The 18,732-nt window shown below is 43.9% G+C and overlaps 1 protein-coding gene across 2 annotated transcripts in view; it reads right to left on the reverse strand.

Annotated features, from left to right (window-relative positions):
* RSRC1 (arginine and serine rich coiled-coil 1) overlaps nt 1-18,732 on the reverse strand; it is a 508,526-nt gene that overhangs the window by 338,828 nt on the left and 150,966 nt on the right. For both annotated transcript variants that reach the window (XM_077488086.1, XM_077488085.1), the window contains one exon: nt 16,333-16,369. In XM_077488086.1, the coding sequence (XP_077344212.1) occupies nt 16,333-16,369 (37 nt within the window). The remainder of the gene's footprint in view (nt 1-16,332; nt 16,370-18,732) is intronic.

Below are 18,732 nucleotides of genomic sequence, written 5' to 3' on the forward strand. Positions count from 1 at the left end.
GTTTACACTTGTGGTGCATTCGACAGGCGGTGAGGAGGCGTTATGTCACCTCCTCTTCCCGGTATCACTGTGCTGAGTGGGCATTGCAAGTGGTTGGGGGTGGTTGCGGTGTGGCCCCATTCAAGTGAATAGGTTTGGCGAGCAGTAATGTCCGCCAAAAGCAAGAGAGAGAATTTTTGCCACGTAGTTATGTGTACACCCATGTCTGCTGCCTTTGCAGCCTCAGACAGCTGAGCATTGTTTTTATGAACCCCTCTAATCTCAAGTGCCTAACTACTTCCGAAAGTACTGAAACAAGCCAGGCAACTAGAAATTAGACACTGGGATTCATTTACAAAATAAAAATATACTGTGCACTGCAAGTGGACTTGCTCCAGAGTTTAGTAAATTAGGTAAATCTTCACTTTGCAAAGAATACCCAAACACGTGCAAGGAAAATAAGAAACAGCATGTTTTGTTTGTACATGCTTGGATGATAAAAACCAGCAGAGCTTCCCCTCAGATCTACAGCAAATGCACTTAAAGCGCACTTTCAATGCACAGTATATTTGCCGTAAATCAACCTCGTATATTTGCCAGATGCTTGGGAGTTGGAGCACAGTTTTTCCTGAAGGATTAGGGTAGTTAGATGCCCCTGCCATTACAGGCTCTGTTACCCAACATGAGAATAAGAGTATGAGTCCTCATTCTGTATCCACACCAACTTCATTTATAATAAAATAAACAGAAAACCAAAATGGAAGAAAGTATCCTCCATTTAATTAGGGATATATTTGCAACCTTACCAAAGCATTAATGATGTGGGATTTATTTTTTATTTTTTATTTTTTTTTAGGGCTTTCCGTTTTCCAGTTCTGGTTACTTAAAATGATTGTAAACGACTGCCTTGTAAAATAACCCATTCTGTTTAAAATATAAATTAAAGGCAAAACATTATTGTAAAGATATACAAAAAAACATTATAAATACCTTTTTTAATTTATTTTAGAAATTATCACATTCCCTCTGTTCTCAGCTGCATAAGAGCTGGGGAGGAGAAGCAGCAACACACTGAGCTTGCCAGTGAATGGCTGTACAGCAGGGGCGTGTCAGTACAAGTCTGATCATTAGAGGAGAGCATACTGAGTACCCATCATAGCTAAAGACCATGGTGTGCTCTCCTGCTGTGGTCAGTTTTTATTAGGAAAGCAAGGGGACTAGAAGGAACACGAGGGATTTTACATAAAGGAAGCAATACTAAGAGAACAGGAGACTTTCTTATACAAGTACAAGGTGCAGCAAGCACAAATCAGGAATATGAAGTGCTGGGGTAATAAACACTAACTTAAATCCAGCCTGTGACAACTGACAAAAGAACAGTTGTCCCCTTTAGAAGTACTACCCAGGAATGATCAATTAATCTTGGCTTTACCGTCACTTTATGTCCCACTGATCATTATCATCATGACAAATAGTGAGTGGATTTTCACAACAGGTATACAGGCAGCAATACAATTTGACAGAGGTTCTAATCTTTACTTTGTACAAAATTAGAACATTTTGGCTTGAGTTTTAATGGCAGGGCTATTTTTTTAGCTCTAACATGGCACCACTTTTAAAGGCTGTGGCAGCTGAACAGACCTAGGATACCAGTGGGTCAGAACTAGGATACCAGTGGGTCAGACCTAGGATACCAGTGGATGAAATTCAATTAACTAGCATCTATCGAAAACTAGTTTGAGCAAACTGTCCTTTTAACAACAATTAAGTTGCTTCTTTTATTTCTACAGCACCAAAGTATTTGCAGAATGTGCTGTGATCATGCAGAGCCAGTATAGTACACCAAAACAATATTATGGCAGGGGAAAAAAGAACAAAACCTGAACAACAGTGTAAGTTACATTGTATAATGCTCTTAAAACATAATTTTCTGTTACCAGGTACATCCTAATAAAGAAAAGCCATCTTCCTTCCAAACTGATCTTGGATTTGAAGAAGCACAAATGAGCTGCATCATTGTGACAGTGGGGTCACTTTGGACACAGGGTGAATAAAAGAAACCCCCGATATGGTCTGTGATAGCCATATTCAAGGCTGTATATACATTGTATATAGATTGGATGTATACTGTATATGGGGGTTAAAGCGGAGGTCCACCCTAAAGTGGACCTTCCGCTCATCGGAACCCTCCCCCCCTCCGGTGCCACAATCGGCACCTTTCAGGGGGGAGGGGGGTGCAGTTACCTGGATAATCCAGGTAACTGCACCCACTTCCGGGACAGCTCTCTGCGGAAAGGGGCGTAACGTACGCCCCTTTCTGCAAGTGCCCGCCCCTTCCCGCAAGTGCCCCGCTGCCTGCTGGGAAACACACAGCTCCCAGAGGCAGCGGGGAGCGTCCTTATTGCGCAGCGCAATTCGCGCATGCGCAGTAGGGAACCGGGAAATGAAGCCGAAAGGCTCCATTTCCTGATTCCCATACCCAAGATGGCGGCGGCAGGACCCGACAGACGACCTAGCGATCGGCTTCGGGTGCCGACATCGCGGGCGCGCTGGACAGGTAAGTGTCACTATTTTAAAAGTCAGCAGCTGCAGTATTTGTAGCTGCTGGCTTTAAAAAAAAAAAAAAAACGCGGAGTCCCGGTGGACTCCCGCTTTAAGTATCATTGCTGTGAGGAATTAAGTTGTTTTGCATTTCTATTGTTCATTTAAGTCTGTCCTTGTGTGTATTGTAAAGTGCCAGACAGACTGGCTGCCAACCCTTTGTGCAAAGATGTGTATTGGGTGGGATCGTTTGAAGCCTAGCAGACGTCAGGATGAGGTGTTGAGACTTGGGATGTGTGGGTGGAGCTGGGCCCTTGTTCATGTTAAAGCATGTGCCTTGAATTGTGTATAAAGTTACAATGTTTCTCAATAATAAAGTCATTCCTACTACAGAAGAGACAGAGTGCGTCTCGTCTTTTTGCCAGAGGGGTCGGCTCCTATAGGAAAGGGTCGTTTAGCTGTGGATATTGGTAGCGAGTGGATGTGTGTCTAGGAGAGGGAACATCGTAAATGGCGTTAACCCCCATTATATTAGGGGTGCCGTTACAATCATATTTAAGCAATTCGTGTATGTCCAAGGAAATATTGTGGCAATTTCCCCCATTTTCTGAAGTATTTTTTGCCATAACAAAAAAAGGCTAACATACTGTATATTACAACTTACTTGCAAGCACACAGGCACACATCATTTTAGTTGGAATTGACTTATAAGGTCTATAAATACAGACTAAAGCTAGATAAACATGGACAGGAAGCTTAATCATATGCAAATTCTTAGGGGGCTTAGGAAGCCTAATCATGTACAAAGTCTTTGCATGGAAAGCTGTCAGGAACCATGAAACAGACAGAGACAGAAATACAATCAAATCACACTTGTTTATTAATAAAAATAAAAAGGTAAATAGAAAAAAGCGTAGTCAAGCAAGCCAGAGTCCAGTAGCCAGATCAGGTAGTCAGCCAGTCCAAAGTTCATAAACCAGATCGATTAATCAGCCAGTCCAGACATCAGGGATCCAAGGAGAGCAACTGCAAGCAGGATAGAAGCCAGGAGGGATGTCAGCAAGCCAGTCTTGAAGCAAACAGCAGGAGATGGTTCCTAGTGATGTGACTAACGTGAAGGCAAAGAAGAAATGAGCTGGAAGGCTTTAAATAGGCAGGTCAGGCGAGCATCATCGGGAACAGCTGGTAACTGTGGAAAGCGAAGAGAGCTGGCAATTAGCCGACAGCTGAGCGGCCAGCCCAGAGGAGGAAGGGCTAAGCCAGCCCTGACAGTATCCCCCCCCTCAATGACCCCTCTCCCTCGGAGGGCCACCGGGCATGAGGGGAAAACGTCTATGGAACTCGCGGAGGAGGACAGGGGCATGAACGTCAGAGGATGAAACCCAGGAGCGTTCCTCCGGCCCGTACCCCTTCCAATGCACCAGGTACTGCATGCGCCCACGGAACCTACGGGAGTCAACAATGGATTGTACCTCATACTCCTCATGGTTCTCAACCTGAATAGGGTGAAGACGTGGTACCGAGGTGGTAAATCGATTACAGACCAACGGTTTCAATAAGGAGACCTGAAACACATTTGAGATGCGCATACTAGGAGGAAGGTCCAACGCATAAGCTACTGGGTTAATCCTGCGAAGGATACGGAAAGGCCCAATAAACCGAGGTGCAAACTTCAGTGAGGGAACATGAAGCCGGAGGTTGCAAGATGACAGCCAGACCCTGTCCCCAACCTGGTAGGAAGGCGCAGGCAGGTGTCTGCGGTCAGCATGGAGTCTGTACCTATCATTAGCAAGACGCAAAGCCTCCTGGACTTGTACCCAAGTGGAACGAAGACCACGGAGATGCCAAAGATCTCAAACCCAAGAAGAAGATCGGACAAAAATATCTGTGCTGCCAGGAACCTTGCAGACGCTGCATCTCTGGTAGGGCGCTATATTTAATGTGTATATATATATATATATATATATATATATATATATATATATATATATATATATATATATATATATATGGGCTGAAGACCCCCCCAAAAAAAATAAAAGATTTCTGGGTAAACCTCACTTTTGTATGCAGGCCTTTGGATGATAAACCTATACAATGAGTTTAAAGAGTTTAGTAAAACACATTGGAAACTTATTTAACTGTATATTCACTATATACTTATCAAAACTCTGAGGATTTTTATAGTGCAGCCTGCTCAATGCCATAAAACCTCTTGAAAAATATCTTCTCAGCCAGTCTTTTTTTTCCCACGCTCTATTCACTCATGTATCCATGGCCCTAGCCAGTCAATCTGCTGATGAACCTCACAGTGCAGAAATGTTGTTAGTATAATGGTATATAAGGGTAAAAATGCACTAATATTTTTAAAGGCATTTTTAATGCTCCTATTTAGTCACAGGCTCACTTTGGGCTGCATTCACACCCAATCGTTTTTCAAAGTCGCGTGATTTTGCCATGTTTTTGCTGTGATTTTGTTCAGGTCACCAATGTAAAAGGCAGAAAAACGCGTTTTTAAGGCATTCTGCATCAGGTGACAAAACGCTCAGATGTGAACAGGTGCCATTGAAATGAATGGGATTTTACTTGTTGGGCATTCTTCAGTCGTTTTTCGGGTATTTTATGAGCTGAAAATGCACAGGTGTGAATGCAGACTTTTTTTCCCTCAATAAAAAACTTTATTAAAGAAATGAAATTACAAACATGACAGATTCCAGATTCAGCAAGTTGCAGTGTACAATCGGTATACTTATCACTTTACACCAGCGCTCAACATGGTATCATCATTATGCACCTACAACAGGCTACCCTGCAGGGTCTACTGCGCTGTCAAACCTTAAGTAACTTTTCCCTGACTGAATTATAGTATGTAAACTCTTAGAGGGGGTGATAAGTAACTATATACAAGATTTTAATTTTATTTTTAGTAATGAGAATGGTATCATTAGCAGCAATCAGCATTGATTCATGAAGAATCGTTCTTGCCAAACCAATCTATTAACCTTCCATAAGGAGGAGTTGCCATCTAGATAAAGGAAGGCCTATGGACGTGGATTTACCTGTATTTTGCAAAAGCATTTGACACAGTTCCCCATAAACTGTTTATTATACAAAATAAGGTCCGTTTGCATGGGCCATAGGGCGAGTACATGGATTGAAAAAAAAACTGGCTACAAGGGCGAGTTCAGAGGGAGGTGATAAATGGGGAGTACTCGGAATGGTCAGGAGTGGGGTCCCTCAGGGTTCTGTGCTGGGACAAATCCTGTTTAATTTGTTCATAAAGGACCTGGAGGATGGGGTAAACAGTTCAATCTCTGTATTTGCCAATTATACTAAGTTAGGCAGGGCAATAACTTCTCCGTAGGATGTGGAAACCTTGCAAAAAGATCTGAACAAATTAATGGGGTGGGCAACTACATGGCAAATGAGATCCAATGTAGAAAAATGTAAAATAATGCATTTGGGTGGCAACAATATGAATGCAATCTATACACTGGGGGGGGGGGGGGAGAACCTCTGGTGGAATCTACGATGGAAAAGGACCTGGGGGTCCTAGTAGATGATAGGCTCAGCAATGGCATGCAATGCCAAGCTGCTGCTAACAAAGCAAACAGAATATTGGCATGCATTAAAAAGGGGATCAACTCCAGAGATAAAACGATAATTCTCCCGCTCTACAAGACTCTGGTCCAGCCGCACCTAGAGTATGCTGTCCAGTTCTGGGCACCAGTCCTCACGAAAGATGTATTGGAAATGGAGCGAGCGAGGCTGGAGAAGAGACGCTTGAGAGGGGATATGATTTCAACATACAAATACCATACTGGTGACAATAGGGATAAAACATTTTCGCAGAAGGGAGTTTAACCACTTGAGATCCGCGCTATAGTAAAAAGACGTGTATAGCGCGGATCTCAATTTCCGGGACTACGTCTATTGACGTAGTCCCCTTTAAGAGTTCCCCGCGCGCTCCCGGGAGCGCGCATCGGGGAAAATCTGTGTTGGCCGTGTCCGCTGGACACAGCCAATCACAGATCGCTGTAAACGGCCAATCACAGCGGCCGTTTACAGCGCAATCGCCACCTCCAATGGGTGATGATCTCAAATGTAAACAAATGAGATCATCACCCATTGCCGAACGTGTCTCCTCACACAGCGATAGCGTGTGAGGAGACCGAAGGTGTCTGTGAGTGTAAAAGTGACAGTAAACTGATAAAAAACCCACCTGTGCCCAGATCTACCCTGCCAGTGCCCAGATCTACCCTGCCAGTGCCCTGCCAGTGCCCAGATCTACCCTGCCAGTGCCCACCTGTGCCCACCTGTGCCCACCTGTGCACCGCCAGTGCCCCGCCAGTGCCCGCCAGTGCCAATCGGTGCCCATCTGTACCAATCGGTGCCCATCTGTGCCTCAGCAGTGCCCATCTGTGCCGCCTAAGCAGTGCCCATCTGTGCCGCCTCAGCAGTGCCCATCTGTGCCGCCTAAGCAGTGCCCATCTGTGCCGCCTAAGCAGTGCCCATCTGTGCCCATCTGCTGCCTTATCAGTGCACATCCGTGCAATAAATCAGTGCACATCTGTGCCGACCTATCAGTGCCCATCTGCCGACTCAGCAGTGCCCATCTGTGCCGATTCAGCAGTGCCCATCTCTGCCGCCTCAGCAGTGCCCATCTGCCGCCTCAGCAGTGCCCATCTGCCGCCTCAGCAGTGCACATCCGTGCAATAAATCAGTGCACATCCGTGCAATAAATCAGTGCACATCTGTGCCGACCCATCAGTGCCCATCTGCCGCCTCAGCAGTGCCCATCTGTGCCGCCTCAGCAGTGCCCATCTGTGCCGCCTCAGCAGTGCCCATCTGTGCCGCCTCAGCAGTGCCCATCTGCCGCCTCAGCAGTGCCCATCTGCCGCCTCATCAGTGCACATCCGTGCAACAAATCTGCACATCTGTGCAATAAATCAGTGCACATCTGTGCCGACCCATCAGTGTCCATTTGTGCCACCTCAAAAGCGCCCATCTGTGCCACCTCATCAGTGCCCATCAGTGCTACAATGGCTAAACGCGTCTTTTCCGCTGAGGAGGCGTACCAAATTATTTCCGCGGCCGACGAGAGCAACGGGGAGCTCTCCTCTTCCGATTCCTTTTCGGATTCGGATTCTGAAGACGTAACTTATGAGCCAGTCCTCAGCAGTGAAACACTGACTGATGAATCCGAGGAGGAAGATATCCGGCCCATCAAGTGAAGGCGTTCTAGTGAGGCAGTGCCGTCCACCAGCACCGCAGTGCCGTCCACCAGCACCGCAATGCCGTCCACCAGCACCGCAGTGCCCCAGCAAGAAAGGCCAAGTACCAGTGGGGTGTCATCTCAGCCCCAAAGGGTTAGGAGCCATGCTGGCCTTCCCTATGCCCTTCAGAACCCCTTGTGGCTTCCTCCTAATTCAGGAGAGGCCAATGTTCCCCCTTTCACCGCCCAGCCAGGAGTCCAGGTGGACACGGAGAATTTTAGCCCCATCGATTTTTTTAATTTAATTTTTACGGAGGACATGTTGGCGTCAATTGTGGCCCAGTGCAACCTGTATGCACAACAATTTATTTTTCAAAATCCGACCTCCTATTATGCCCGTCCCTACGAATGGAGAGACCTAACGGTGGAGGAGTTCAAGCTTTTTTTAGGCCTCACATTTAATATGGGACTCAACAAAAAAAACCAATTACGTACCTACTGGTCAACCCACCCCCTCCACCACTCACCGCTCTTCTCCGCGGTAATGCCCAGAACCAGGTATCAGATGATCCTGAGGTTCTTACATTTCAGTGACAATTCCCAATGCCTTCCACGAAATGATCCAAATTATGACCGCCTTTACAAAATTCGACCAATACTAAATTATTTTTCTGAAATATTCCCCAAATTGTTTACCCCGGACCAACACATATGTGTGGATGAGTCCCTTATTAAATTTAGTGGCAGGCTTAGGATGAAGCAATTTATGCCCAGCAAAAGGGCCCGCTATGGGGTGAAGGTCTACAAATTATGTGACCGTGACACAGGGTACACATATTCCTTCAAGGTGTACGAAGGGAAGGACACCCAGCTACAGCCCCCTAATTGTCCGGATTATTTGGGATCCAGCGGAAAAATTGTTTGGGACCTCATATACCCCCTACTGGATAAAGGCTACCACCTCTATGTAGACAACTTCTACACATCTCTGCCCCTGTTCCACAACCTTCACCGGAAGAAGACGCCAGCATGTGGCACTGTAAAAAAGAACCGGAAGGGCTTTCCTCAAAGTCTGGTGAACAAGAAGCTGCGGAAAGGAGAAACCGCAAGTCTAAGAAACAAGGAGGTTCTGGCAGTGAAGTGGAGGGACAGAAGAGATGTGTACATGTTATCTTCTATCCACAACGATACCTTCGTAGAAATCCCCAGAAGGAATGGCCCCGTAAAGAAACCCAAATGTATTTCAGAGTATAATTTGTTCATGGGAGGAGTCGACTTCAACGACCAAATGATGGAACCATATCTGGTCTCAAGACGGACATATCATTGGTACAAAAAAGTAGTAATTTATTTTTTTCAATTGGCCATTTACAATTCATATGTAATTTACAGCAACGCCACCCAAAACCCCAAACGTTTCTTTGGCTACCAGGAGGAAGTTTTCACAGCCCTTATTTTCCCAAACGGCCCACCAGAAAATATCAGATCAGACGTTGTAAGTCGACTCTCCGAGCGCCACTTTCCGGATAAAATTCCCCGGACACCAGCAGGCAAAAGACGCCAAAAAAGATGTAAGGCGTGTACCAGAGCAGGAGTCAGAAGAGACACATCTTATTATTGTGCACAATGTCCTTCCCAACCAGGCCTCTGTATAGGCGACTGTTTTCGGCGTTACCATACTTCAATAAATTTTTAGTGAAGTATGGTAAACATAATCCTCAGTTCCTGCCTTCATACACCTTCACACCCCTTATGCCACTGCCTGCTCTGTAACGGACCCTGGCTTGTTATTTGACCACTCTTATGCCTGCCGATTCTGTACATACCGCTGCCTGATCTGGAACTGACCCTGGACTGTTATTCGACCACGCTTCTGCCTAACGATTCTGTACATACCTCTGCCTCATCTGGAACTGACCCTGGACTGTTATTCGACCATGCTTCTGTCTAACGATTCTGTATATATCTCTGCCTGATCTGGAACTGACCTTGGACTGTTTGACCACGATATTTGCCTGCCTCTTGGACTGATCTTGTATTCTGCAACTTGACTAGTGGGATTCAACACGGGGTCTCACATATGTGAGGGGCTCCAGTATAGTTTTTCTGGAAGAAGAAAACAATTTTCTTTGTTTTCTTATTCCTAGATTAGGGTCTGGAGACTCGGAGGCTTCAAAGAGATTTGGGAGGGAGAAGCCTCTACCCCTATCCCCATTCTGTCCTGAACGAGGCTCTACTTTTGTCTGCTGCCTGTAGGACTTACTGCCATCATGCCGCACTGACCACACCACAAGGACCTGCCTACTACCAGGACCAATATTTTTGGCACTGCTGACATCTCTGCACTAACCCTGGACTGTAATATGGACAGTATCCCTGCCTGCTGCCTGAAAAACTGTGTTCGCTGTTGCTGACCAAGTCCCTGCCTGCTGCCTGGACCAGTGATATCCTCCTGTGGACAACTGCGCTTCTAAAACCACAGGTAATCTTTTCTTTACCCTTTGCTCAGCATAATGTATTTGGGGGTGTAATTCTTGGTATGTGCAGGCTATGTGTCCCTGGAACGCCGACGGTGTTTCTTGCATGTTGCGCCTCTGTATTTGGTCAGGCTGTGTAAAAGTCTCACACATGTGGTATCGTTATACTCAGGAGGAGTAGTAGAACGTATTTTGGGGTGTTATTTTTGCTATGTAAATGCTATGCGTTGGAAATATCTTATAAACGGACAACTTTGTGTAAAAAAAAATGCGTTTTCATTTTTTTCCACATTTTCCGAAAACTTCTGGAAAAAAATGAACCATTGAAAAGACTCATTATGCCTCATAGATTATACGTTGGGGTGTTAGCTTTCCAAAATGGGGTCATTTTCTGGACGTTTCCATTGCCCTGGTGTTCCAGGGCCTTCAAAACTGTAATAGGTGGTTGAGAAATGAAATGTGTAATTTATGCTCCTAGAATGCCTGAAGGTGCTACTTCAAAATTAGGCCTCTGTATGTGGTCAGGCTGTGTAAAAGTCTCACACATTTGGTATCGTTATACTCAGGAGGAGTAGTAGAACGTATTTTGGGGTGTTATTTTTGCTATGTAAATGCTATGCGTTGGAAATATCTTATAAACGGACAACTTTGTGTAAAAAAAAATGCGTTTTCATTTTTTCCCACATTTTCCGAAAACTTCTGGAAAAAAATGAACCATTGAAAAGACTCATTATGCCTCATAGATTATACGTGGGGTGTTAGCTTTCCAAAATGGGGTCATTTTCTGGACGTTTCCATTGCCCTGGTGTTCCAGGGCCTTCAAAACTGTAATAGGTGATTGAGAAATGAAATGTGTAATTTATGCTCTTAGAATGCCTGAAGGTGCTACTTCAAAATTAGGCCTCTGTATGTGGTCAGGCTGTGTAAAAGTCTCACACATGTGGTATCGTTATACTCAGGAGGAGTAGTAGAACGTATTTTGGGGTGTTATTTTTGCTATGTAAATGCTATGCGTTGGAAATATCTTATAAACGGACAACTTTGTGTAAAAAAAAATGCGTTTTCATTTTTTTCCACATTTTCCGAAAACTTCTGGAAAAAAATGAACCATTGAAAAGACTCATTATGCCTCATAGATTATACGTTGGGGTGTTAGCTTTCCAAAATGGGGTCATTTTCTGGACGTTTCCATTGCCCTGGTGTTCCAGGGCCTTCAAAACTGTAATAGGTGGTTGAGAAATGAAATGTGTAATTTATGCTCCTAGAATGCCTGAAGGTGCTACTTCAAAATTAGGCCTCTGTATGTGGTCAGGCTGTGTAAAAGTCTCACACATTTGGTATCGTTATACTCAGGAGGAGTAGTAGAATGTATTTTGGGGTGTTATTTGTGGTATGCACATTCCGTGTGGGAGAAATAAGCTATTACAATGAAAATTTTGTGAAAAAAAAAAAAAATCGTAATTTTGCAAAGAATTATGGGAAAAAATGACAACTTAAAATAACTAACCATGCCTCTTACTAAATACATTGGAATGTCTACTTTCCAAAAAGGGGTCATTTGGGGGGCATTTGTACTTTCCTGGCTTGTTAGGGTCTCAAGAATGGAGATAGGCCTTAGTACATCAGATGTGATCTTTTTTTGCAAATCTTTATGATTTGCACCATAGCTTGTAGACTCTATAAATTTCACACAGATCATATAATATGCAAAAATTTGGGTTATTTTTACCAAAGATGTGTAGTAGTATAAATTGTGGCCAAAATTTATGAAGAAAAATTGCTAATTTGCTAAATTTTGTCACAGAAACGAAGAAAAATTCATTTTTTTTCAAAATTTTCGGTCTTTTTTCATTTATAGCGCAGAAAATAAAAAACCGAGAGGTGATCAAATACCACCAAAAGAAAGCTCTATTGGTATGAAGAAAAGGACAAAAAAATCATTTGGTTACAGTGTTGCATGACTGAGTAATTGTCATTCAAAATGTGAGAGCACTGAAAGCTGAAAATTGGTCTGGGACTGAGGGGGGTTTAAGTGCCCAGTAAGCAAGTGGTTAACAAGACACGTGGCCACTCATTAAAATTAGAAGAGAGGTTTAACCTTAAACTATGTAGAGGATTCTTTACTGTAAGAGCGGCAAGGATGTGGAACTCCCTTCCACAGGCGGTGGTCTCAGCGGGGAGCATTGATAGTTTCAAGAAACTATTAGATAAGCACCTGAACGACCACAACATACAGGGATATAAAATCTAATACTGACATATAATCACACATATAGGTTGGACTTGACGAACTTGTGTCTTTTTTCGACCTCATCTACTATTTAACTATGTAAGTACTCTAAAGAGATGTGGTAAAAAGGGACCACCATATTGTTTATAAACTTCTATCGGGAGGCCATCATCCCCAGGGGCCTTGGAATTAGGGGAGAGGCCAATCGCCTTTTGCAGTTCCTCTATTCTGATGTGGGCATCTAGGAGTGCTATTTGGGATGTGGAGAGGCAGGGCAGCTCAACAGCCTGCAGGTAGGTCTGCAATTCCACCTCTGAGTAGCCCGTGCGAGACTGGTAGAGATCTGAATATTATTCCACCAGCTCCTGCATGATTTGAGTGGGAGTGTTCACCAGCTTTTCCTGTTAGGTGTGCAGAGCACCAATAGAGGGGTAGGTCTGGGAAGACTCGACTATTTATGTGAGTAGTCAGCCTGTCGGTTCCCCCTCTTCATAAAAAGCAAGTCTATTGAAAAATCTCTATCAGCTGCTGAACTAGCAATACAATCAACCGCTTCCTGCGCGGCCAGCCAGGCCTCCATGACAGAGTCACCAGGTTTACCTATAAACCTTGTTTCCGGCTGGCTCACTATTTGCTCTGCCTGCTCCTTCAGGGCACTCGTTTTAGATTTAATACTTATAACTTCAGTGATAAGGATACCTCTCAGGAATGCTTTAAAGGCATCCCAGGCTGTATTCAAATTAGGGCGGTCTGCATTGTGTAGCCAGAACCCAGCAATTGTGTTGGTTATGTCACCATGGGAGGGGAATAGGTTTAACCAAAAGGCATTGCGTTTCCAAGGGGCTCTCGGTAGGGTCGTGTCAGGTTTAGAGATCAAATAGACCAATAGGGGAGAATGATCGGAGATTCCCCTGACTAGGTATTTGAGGTCATGTAGGAAGCAGGATGTTTGGGATGTGCATAGGCAGAGATCTATTCTATAGAGAGAGGGGGGGCATTTTAGAAAAGCAGGAGAATTATTTTTGCTGCAGGTTACGGCCTCGCCAGGGCTCTATCCATCCCACCTTCTCTGTGAATTTCCACAGTGCCATTCTGGCAATAGTGTGGCCATTCATCGGAGGGGGATATTTATCTAAGACAGGGTCCATATAGCAATTGAGGTCTCCCACAGCAATCAAAGGTAGGGCAGGGTTCCCAAGTTGAAATTCCAGGAGGGTTCTAAGGGGATCTAGGTTAAAGGGGGGTGGGACATATAAAGCAGCCAAAATGCATTTCAGTCGGTACACTCTACATAGCAGGATCACATACCTCCCCACAGAATCAGTTTGTCATACACCTGGAAGTCTACAGATCAGTGTACCAGTACACTCACTCCCCTTCAGTAGGAGGTGTGCATGGAATGGCACGCCCATGCAAAATTAACACAAGATACTGTCTCTGGAACCAGATGGGTTTCCTGGAGGGCATAAATAGCCGGTGAGTGCTTTCTGAGGATGGTGGACACCATGGTACATTTAAGTCGGTCTTGGAGGCCCTCAATATTCCAGGACAGTATTGTAACATTATTCATTTAGAGGTAATAAAGTATCTGAGATTGGGTGAAAGGAGCCTCAGGCCTTCTTGCCCAGAGTGATACAAATTTCTGTTTGGCCGGGCATATCAGACCGGGATGTCAGTCACAGGGCATTGGGATAGTGACAAGGCACAATTTTGCAAGGAATTGCTGGAAGTGATGTCAATAGTTTTGGAATCATAACAGCAGCTTAGTTGAACTGTAAAGAAAAATAGTGAACTAAGAACAGTAGAGTCTCCATCACTGTGTAGCTGTGGAAACATTCGCTAGCCAGCGATTCCCGACTCAATTGGTCGGTTGGGAACTGAAAGTCGATAAAAACAGAGAACTTAGGGTTGCTTTGAGCCGCACAACTGGTACAGCTCAAAGGGAATCAACTAGTTCTTTACTGGTAAACTTTTCGAATTTGAAAAATTCACATGGCTCACAAAGCTGGGGGGAGAAAACAGTTTCATGTCCCAGCCAAACTGCCGGTGTCCTGTATAAAGACAGGCGAAGGGTAGCATTTGCTGTGTTCATCCCACCTCCGGGTGTAGTGGAGCCCGATGTCAGTCTCCCTCCACCGCAGCCCTCCTGGTCAGGTGGATAGCATTTTTGTTGGCATCAATCCAGGCAGATGCATCAGCCGCAGATTCAAAAAAGTGAGCTTGGCCTCTAGCTGAGATGCGGAGTCACACAGGGAACAGCATGGCGTATGAAGCTTGGAGGCGCTGTACTTCCGCAGAGTAGTCAGGGTAAAAAGAGATGCATGCACCATTAAATTGTATGTTGCGCCGTTCTCTTGCTTGGCAAAGTATAATTTCCTTGTCTTTGTAGTTAAGGAGTGTGGCTAGAAGGGTACAAGGCCTGGTGGAACAGGTCTGGGTGGTACTCTATTTGCCCGCTCCACTGAGTACAACAGGGTGAACACATCTTTCCCAAAGACCTTGAGTAGCCATTTTTCCACAAATTCTCCTGGGTCCCTACCCTCCATCTTCTCCGGGAGCTCCACTATGCACACATTGCTCCTTCTCTCAATGTCATCGGACTTGAGCTCATTTGCCTTTGTAAGTCTCGCTGTGATCTGAGTGTCTCCGATCAGGGGGGCCAGTTTTTCTTCTAAGTCGCTAATGCAACCTTCTGCGGCAGTGGTGCGCTCTCTAATCTTTTGCATGTCATGGCAGATATAGCCCAGTTCCTCCTTCATGCCACCAAATTGCTCCTGTAAGGTATGCACAGAGGCTGTGCAGCTATGTATCACTCTGAGGATGTCTGCCAGTGTAGGTTGTGCTGCCTCTTCACCCCCCATCTCCTCCATCTCACTCTCAGGGAAAGCCAATTCCTGTGTGGCAGTGGGGGCCTGTGAGGGCTGCTCTCCCGCCAGTGCTGCATGCAGTATAGCTGGAGTGGCATCCATATCTTCCTACCCTCTCTGCCCTGTAAGCTCAGCCAGTTTTTGTGTATGGTATAGCATGTCCCTGGAGGGGTCCTTGCTATTTGTCTTGAGAGTTTTGAGAGGCTTACCCGCATCCTTCAGCTTGTCAGCTCCATGTGAGTATTTGGAGCAGGAGGCCGCGGTGCCATGTTGGATTTTGAGGGGTCCCCTGGTCTCCGCCTGTTTATGGGTCTGCATGGCGTCCAAAGTGTCCAGGGGTAGGACCGGAGTGTCAGTGGTGGGTACGGCAGGGTTGTGGAGCGAAATCCGATGGTTTCACAGGCTGGGAGCAGGATCGAAGCAGGATCTAGGACGGGAGCTCTGTAAGACTCATCCTCTCACATGCCGCTCTTGGCCATGCCCCCGTTAATGCAGCCTTAAAACCAGTGTGCCAGTTCTTTACCCATAATTTTAAAATAATTAAAAAAAAGTCAGGCAACTGTAAAATCTGCACAATGTTACCAGAGCCATTATCTTTTAATACAGAAAAAAGCATAAGTTAACTAACCAAATGCATGCTACGCAAACATATGGAATCTTAAACCATATAAAATATTAACGATAAACTACATATGCACACATTCAATTTTAGTGTAAAAAATCTTCAGCCAAATATTGTTTTTCTGCTGATAATTAAAACAATCATCACTCCAATGATTGTGCTGCATATTTTATTTCATCTTCACATCAAAATAAAAAAGGTAATTTAAAAAAAAAATTATATTCCCTTGAGATGATAGACTAAATGAAAGCGTAAGTACCTTCACATAATATTGGTAAGCGGACCCTTTGGGAAATAGTTGACTTTCTCAAATCAAGGTATTCAAAGCTCATTGAAAAATGTTCATTTGGAATGCAGATATCAAAGATGATGCAAATGTTCAAGAGAAATGTAGAACTTACCAGATGTTCTAATCCAGCTTTGATGTTAACCAAGTCCCTGTAACAGAAGAACAAAAGTTCTAAATTGTTACTAAATCCTTGTCCAATGCAATTCATGTAATTTGCCTCCTAGCTCCCCGATGTTTAAATATTGACCAGCACTATCTTGTTAATTTAGCAGATAACTTTCTATAAAGCAAGAAGATTTACAAAGATGATATACTAGTATAGCTGCCATTAAAAATGATAAAATCATTGTTCAACCTGGCCAAATATAGAAAGGCCAAGAAACAATGTTATGATCATAAGTAGTGTATAACCTCTGCAGACAATTCCTAACCATCAAACATCAGGGAGCTGTTTGTTATGTTTTTTTCCTAACTACAATAATTTCCCAGAGACAAAGATATCCTAAGAGTGCATAAACATGCATGTTCAGGGTCAGTTCACACTGAGGTAGCACGACATGCAGCGCGACTGCCTCAGGCGACCTGCATCCGACCTCAACAGCGGCTTGCAAAATTACTTATGTTAAGAAGTCAATGCTAGTCACCTGAAGTCGTCCCAATAGTACAGGAACCCTTTTCTAACTTGTGTCGCTCCTATTAGAACGGTTCCATTGTACAAAATGGAGTGTGACTTGTCAGGCGGCTAAGTCGACTGACAAGTTCCCCCAGTGTGAACCAAGTCTCAGGCAGTACAAACATGTTTGTTTATCATAAGACAGAGTGCTTCTAGACCCTAAAGGCAGCTCAAAAAGGGCCTCATCTAGATATTTAGGTAGGATGCTCCTCCTGCTTAGTGGATCCAATAGACAATAATTTCCTTTTAAGCATACCATTGATACTCAACATCATCATGCAGCTGCTACTACAAGAACAGGATGAGAAAATAACATAATAATACAATTACTGTAACAATATTTTAATAAATGATGTATCCCACATATCTGTACCAAGGCAAGTCTACACCAATACCACAAAGTTTATACAGTGGCAAACGCAAAGGTTTGTAGGTGCCCATACTTATAAGATGCTCGTTGTCAAATCAGGCTAGCTTTAACTAGCACACGTTTTGAAGTAATGTGATTGATTCTACTGCAGTGAATATTTGTTGAATGTCAAAATCTCTGCTTCATAAATATGTCCACACGATCAGAAAATTGTCCGAAAAATACCACTTTCGAAAAGCGATCGTATGATAATCTGATGGTTAGTGCACAGCTTTCGGGAGCCGATCACGACAGTTCATCTGATATTATTAGAAGGGACAAACACAATTTTTTTCTTGTACGATACTAGATTGTACGATTTTTGTTTAATCTGTACATGTCTTCATCCAAAAATACAATACATCACTTTTTTATTCTGTGGTACGAGAATTTTTGTAACTTTAGTAACCTCTTCATTTTCGATCTGGAGACTAGCATGCAAAAAAAAATGGACGGTCATTCGTCCGATAATCTCATCTTGTGTACAAGGCATTAGTCTATGAACACATTATGACTCTCGCAAACAACTGCCAACTAATTCTTTCCAGTGCGTCTTCTGTATACTCTCAGCTGATGGCCACTGTATATTACCCGCTTACCTACAGCACAGAATCCTCATTTCAATTACAATTAATTTAAAATGATACAGAAGGCTTTACAATACCGCATATGAAAGGGAAAAAATGACTGCACCTCAAGTTAAAACACTGCTGAAAGGTGTTTCTGCACTTTTCATTGCCTTTAAAAAAAGATTTTCATTGTACTATAGGGAAAACATATGCATTTTTCTTGACTATGCAGTCACAGGCATAGAGCAGCGCAAACAGCAAAATTAGATTTAAATGCTGCATCTGAATATGCTTTCTTATGGAGGAAAATGCGTCATAAATTGTAAAAGCATGAACAGGCCCTTGTTTGCACTATTTCATGAGTTACTTTATTATTCTAATACATTTTAAAATAAGATTCAGTTTACCTGTAAGATCGTTTTCTTGGAGTATACCAAAGGACACAGAGGACTTCATATTCATGAATATTTGGGTTATGCCTTCAAGTGGACACTGGCCAAAAAAGGCTAATTTCACCAGTAAAAGGAGGGGCCTTGCCCTTAAAGTAGTATTGAACCCAAAAGCTAACATTATATTGCAGGTTACCAGTTCGAAGATGTGACTACATTATCACAATTACATGATAATATTAGGGTTGTGACAGTCCAGTAGCGAAGTCCTAGTGGTAAAAGGAAGGAACAAAGCTACTTGGGACCTTATAAAGGGCTCCAGGCAGAAGTGATGGTAAAATGTGCAATCTGTGATTTAAACCAGGGTTCCAGCCTAAAGTGGAACTTCCGCTCATTGGAACCCTCCCCCCTCCGGTGTCACAGTTGGTACCTTTCAGGGGGGAGGGGGGGTGCAGATACCTGTCTTTGCACC

Source organism: Lithobates pipiens, unplaced genomic scaffold, assembly GCF_037356315.1.
Source record: "Lithobates pipiens isolate NorthernLeopardFrog02 unplaced genomic scaffold, aLitPip1_a1.2 Scaffold_18, whole genome shotgun sequence".
Classification (NCBI taxonomy): Eukaryota; Metazoa; Chordata; class Amphibia; order Anura; family Ranidae; genus Lithobates; species Lithobates pipiens.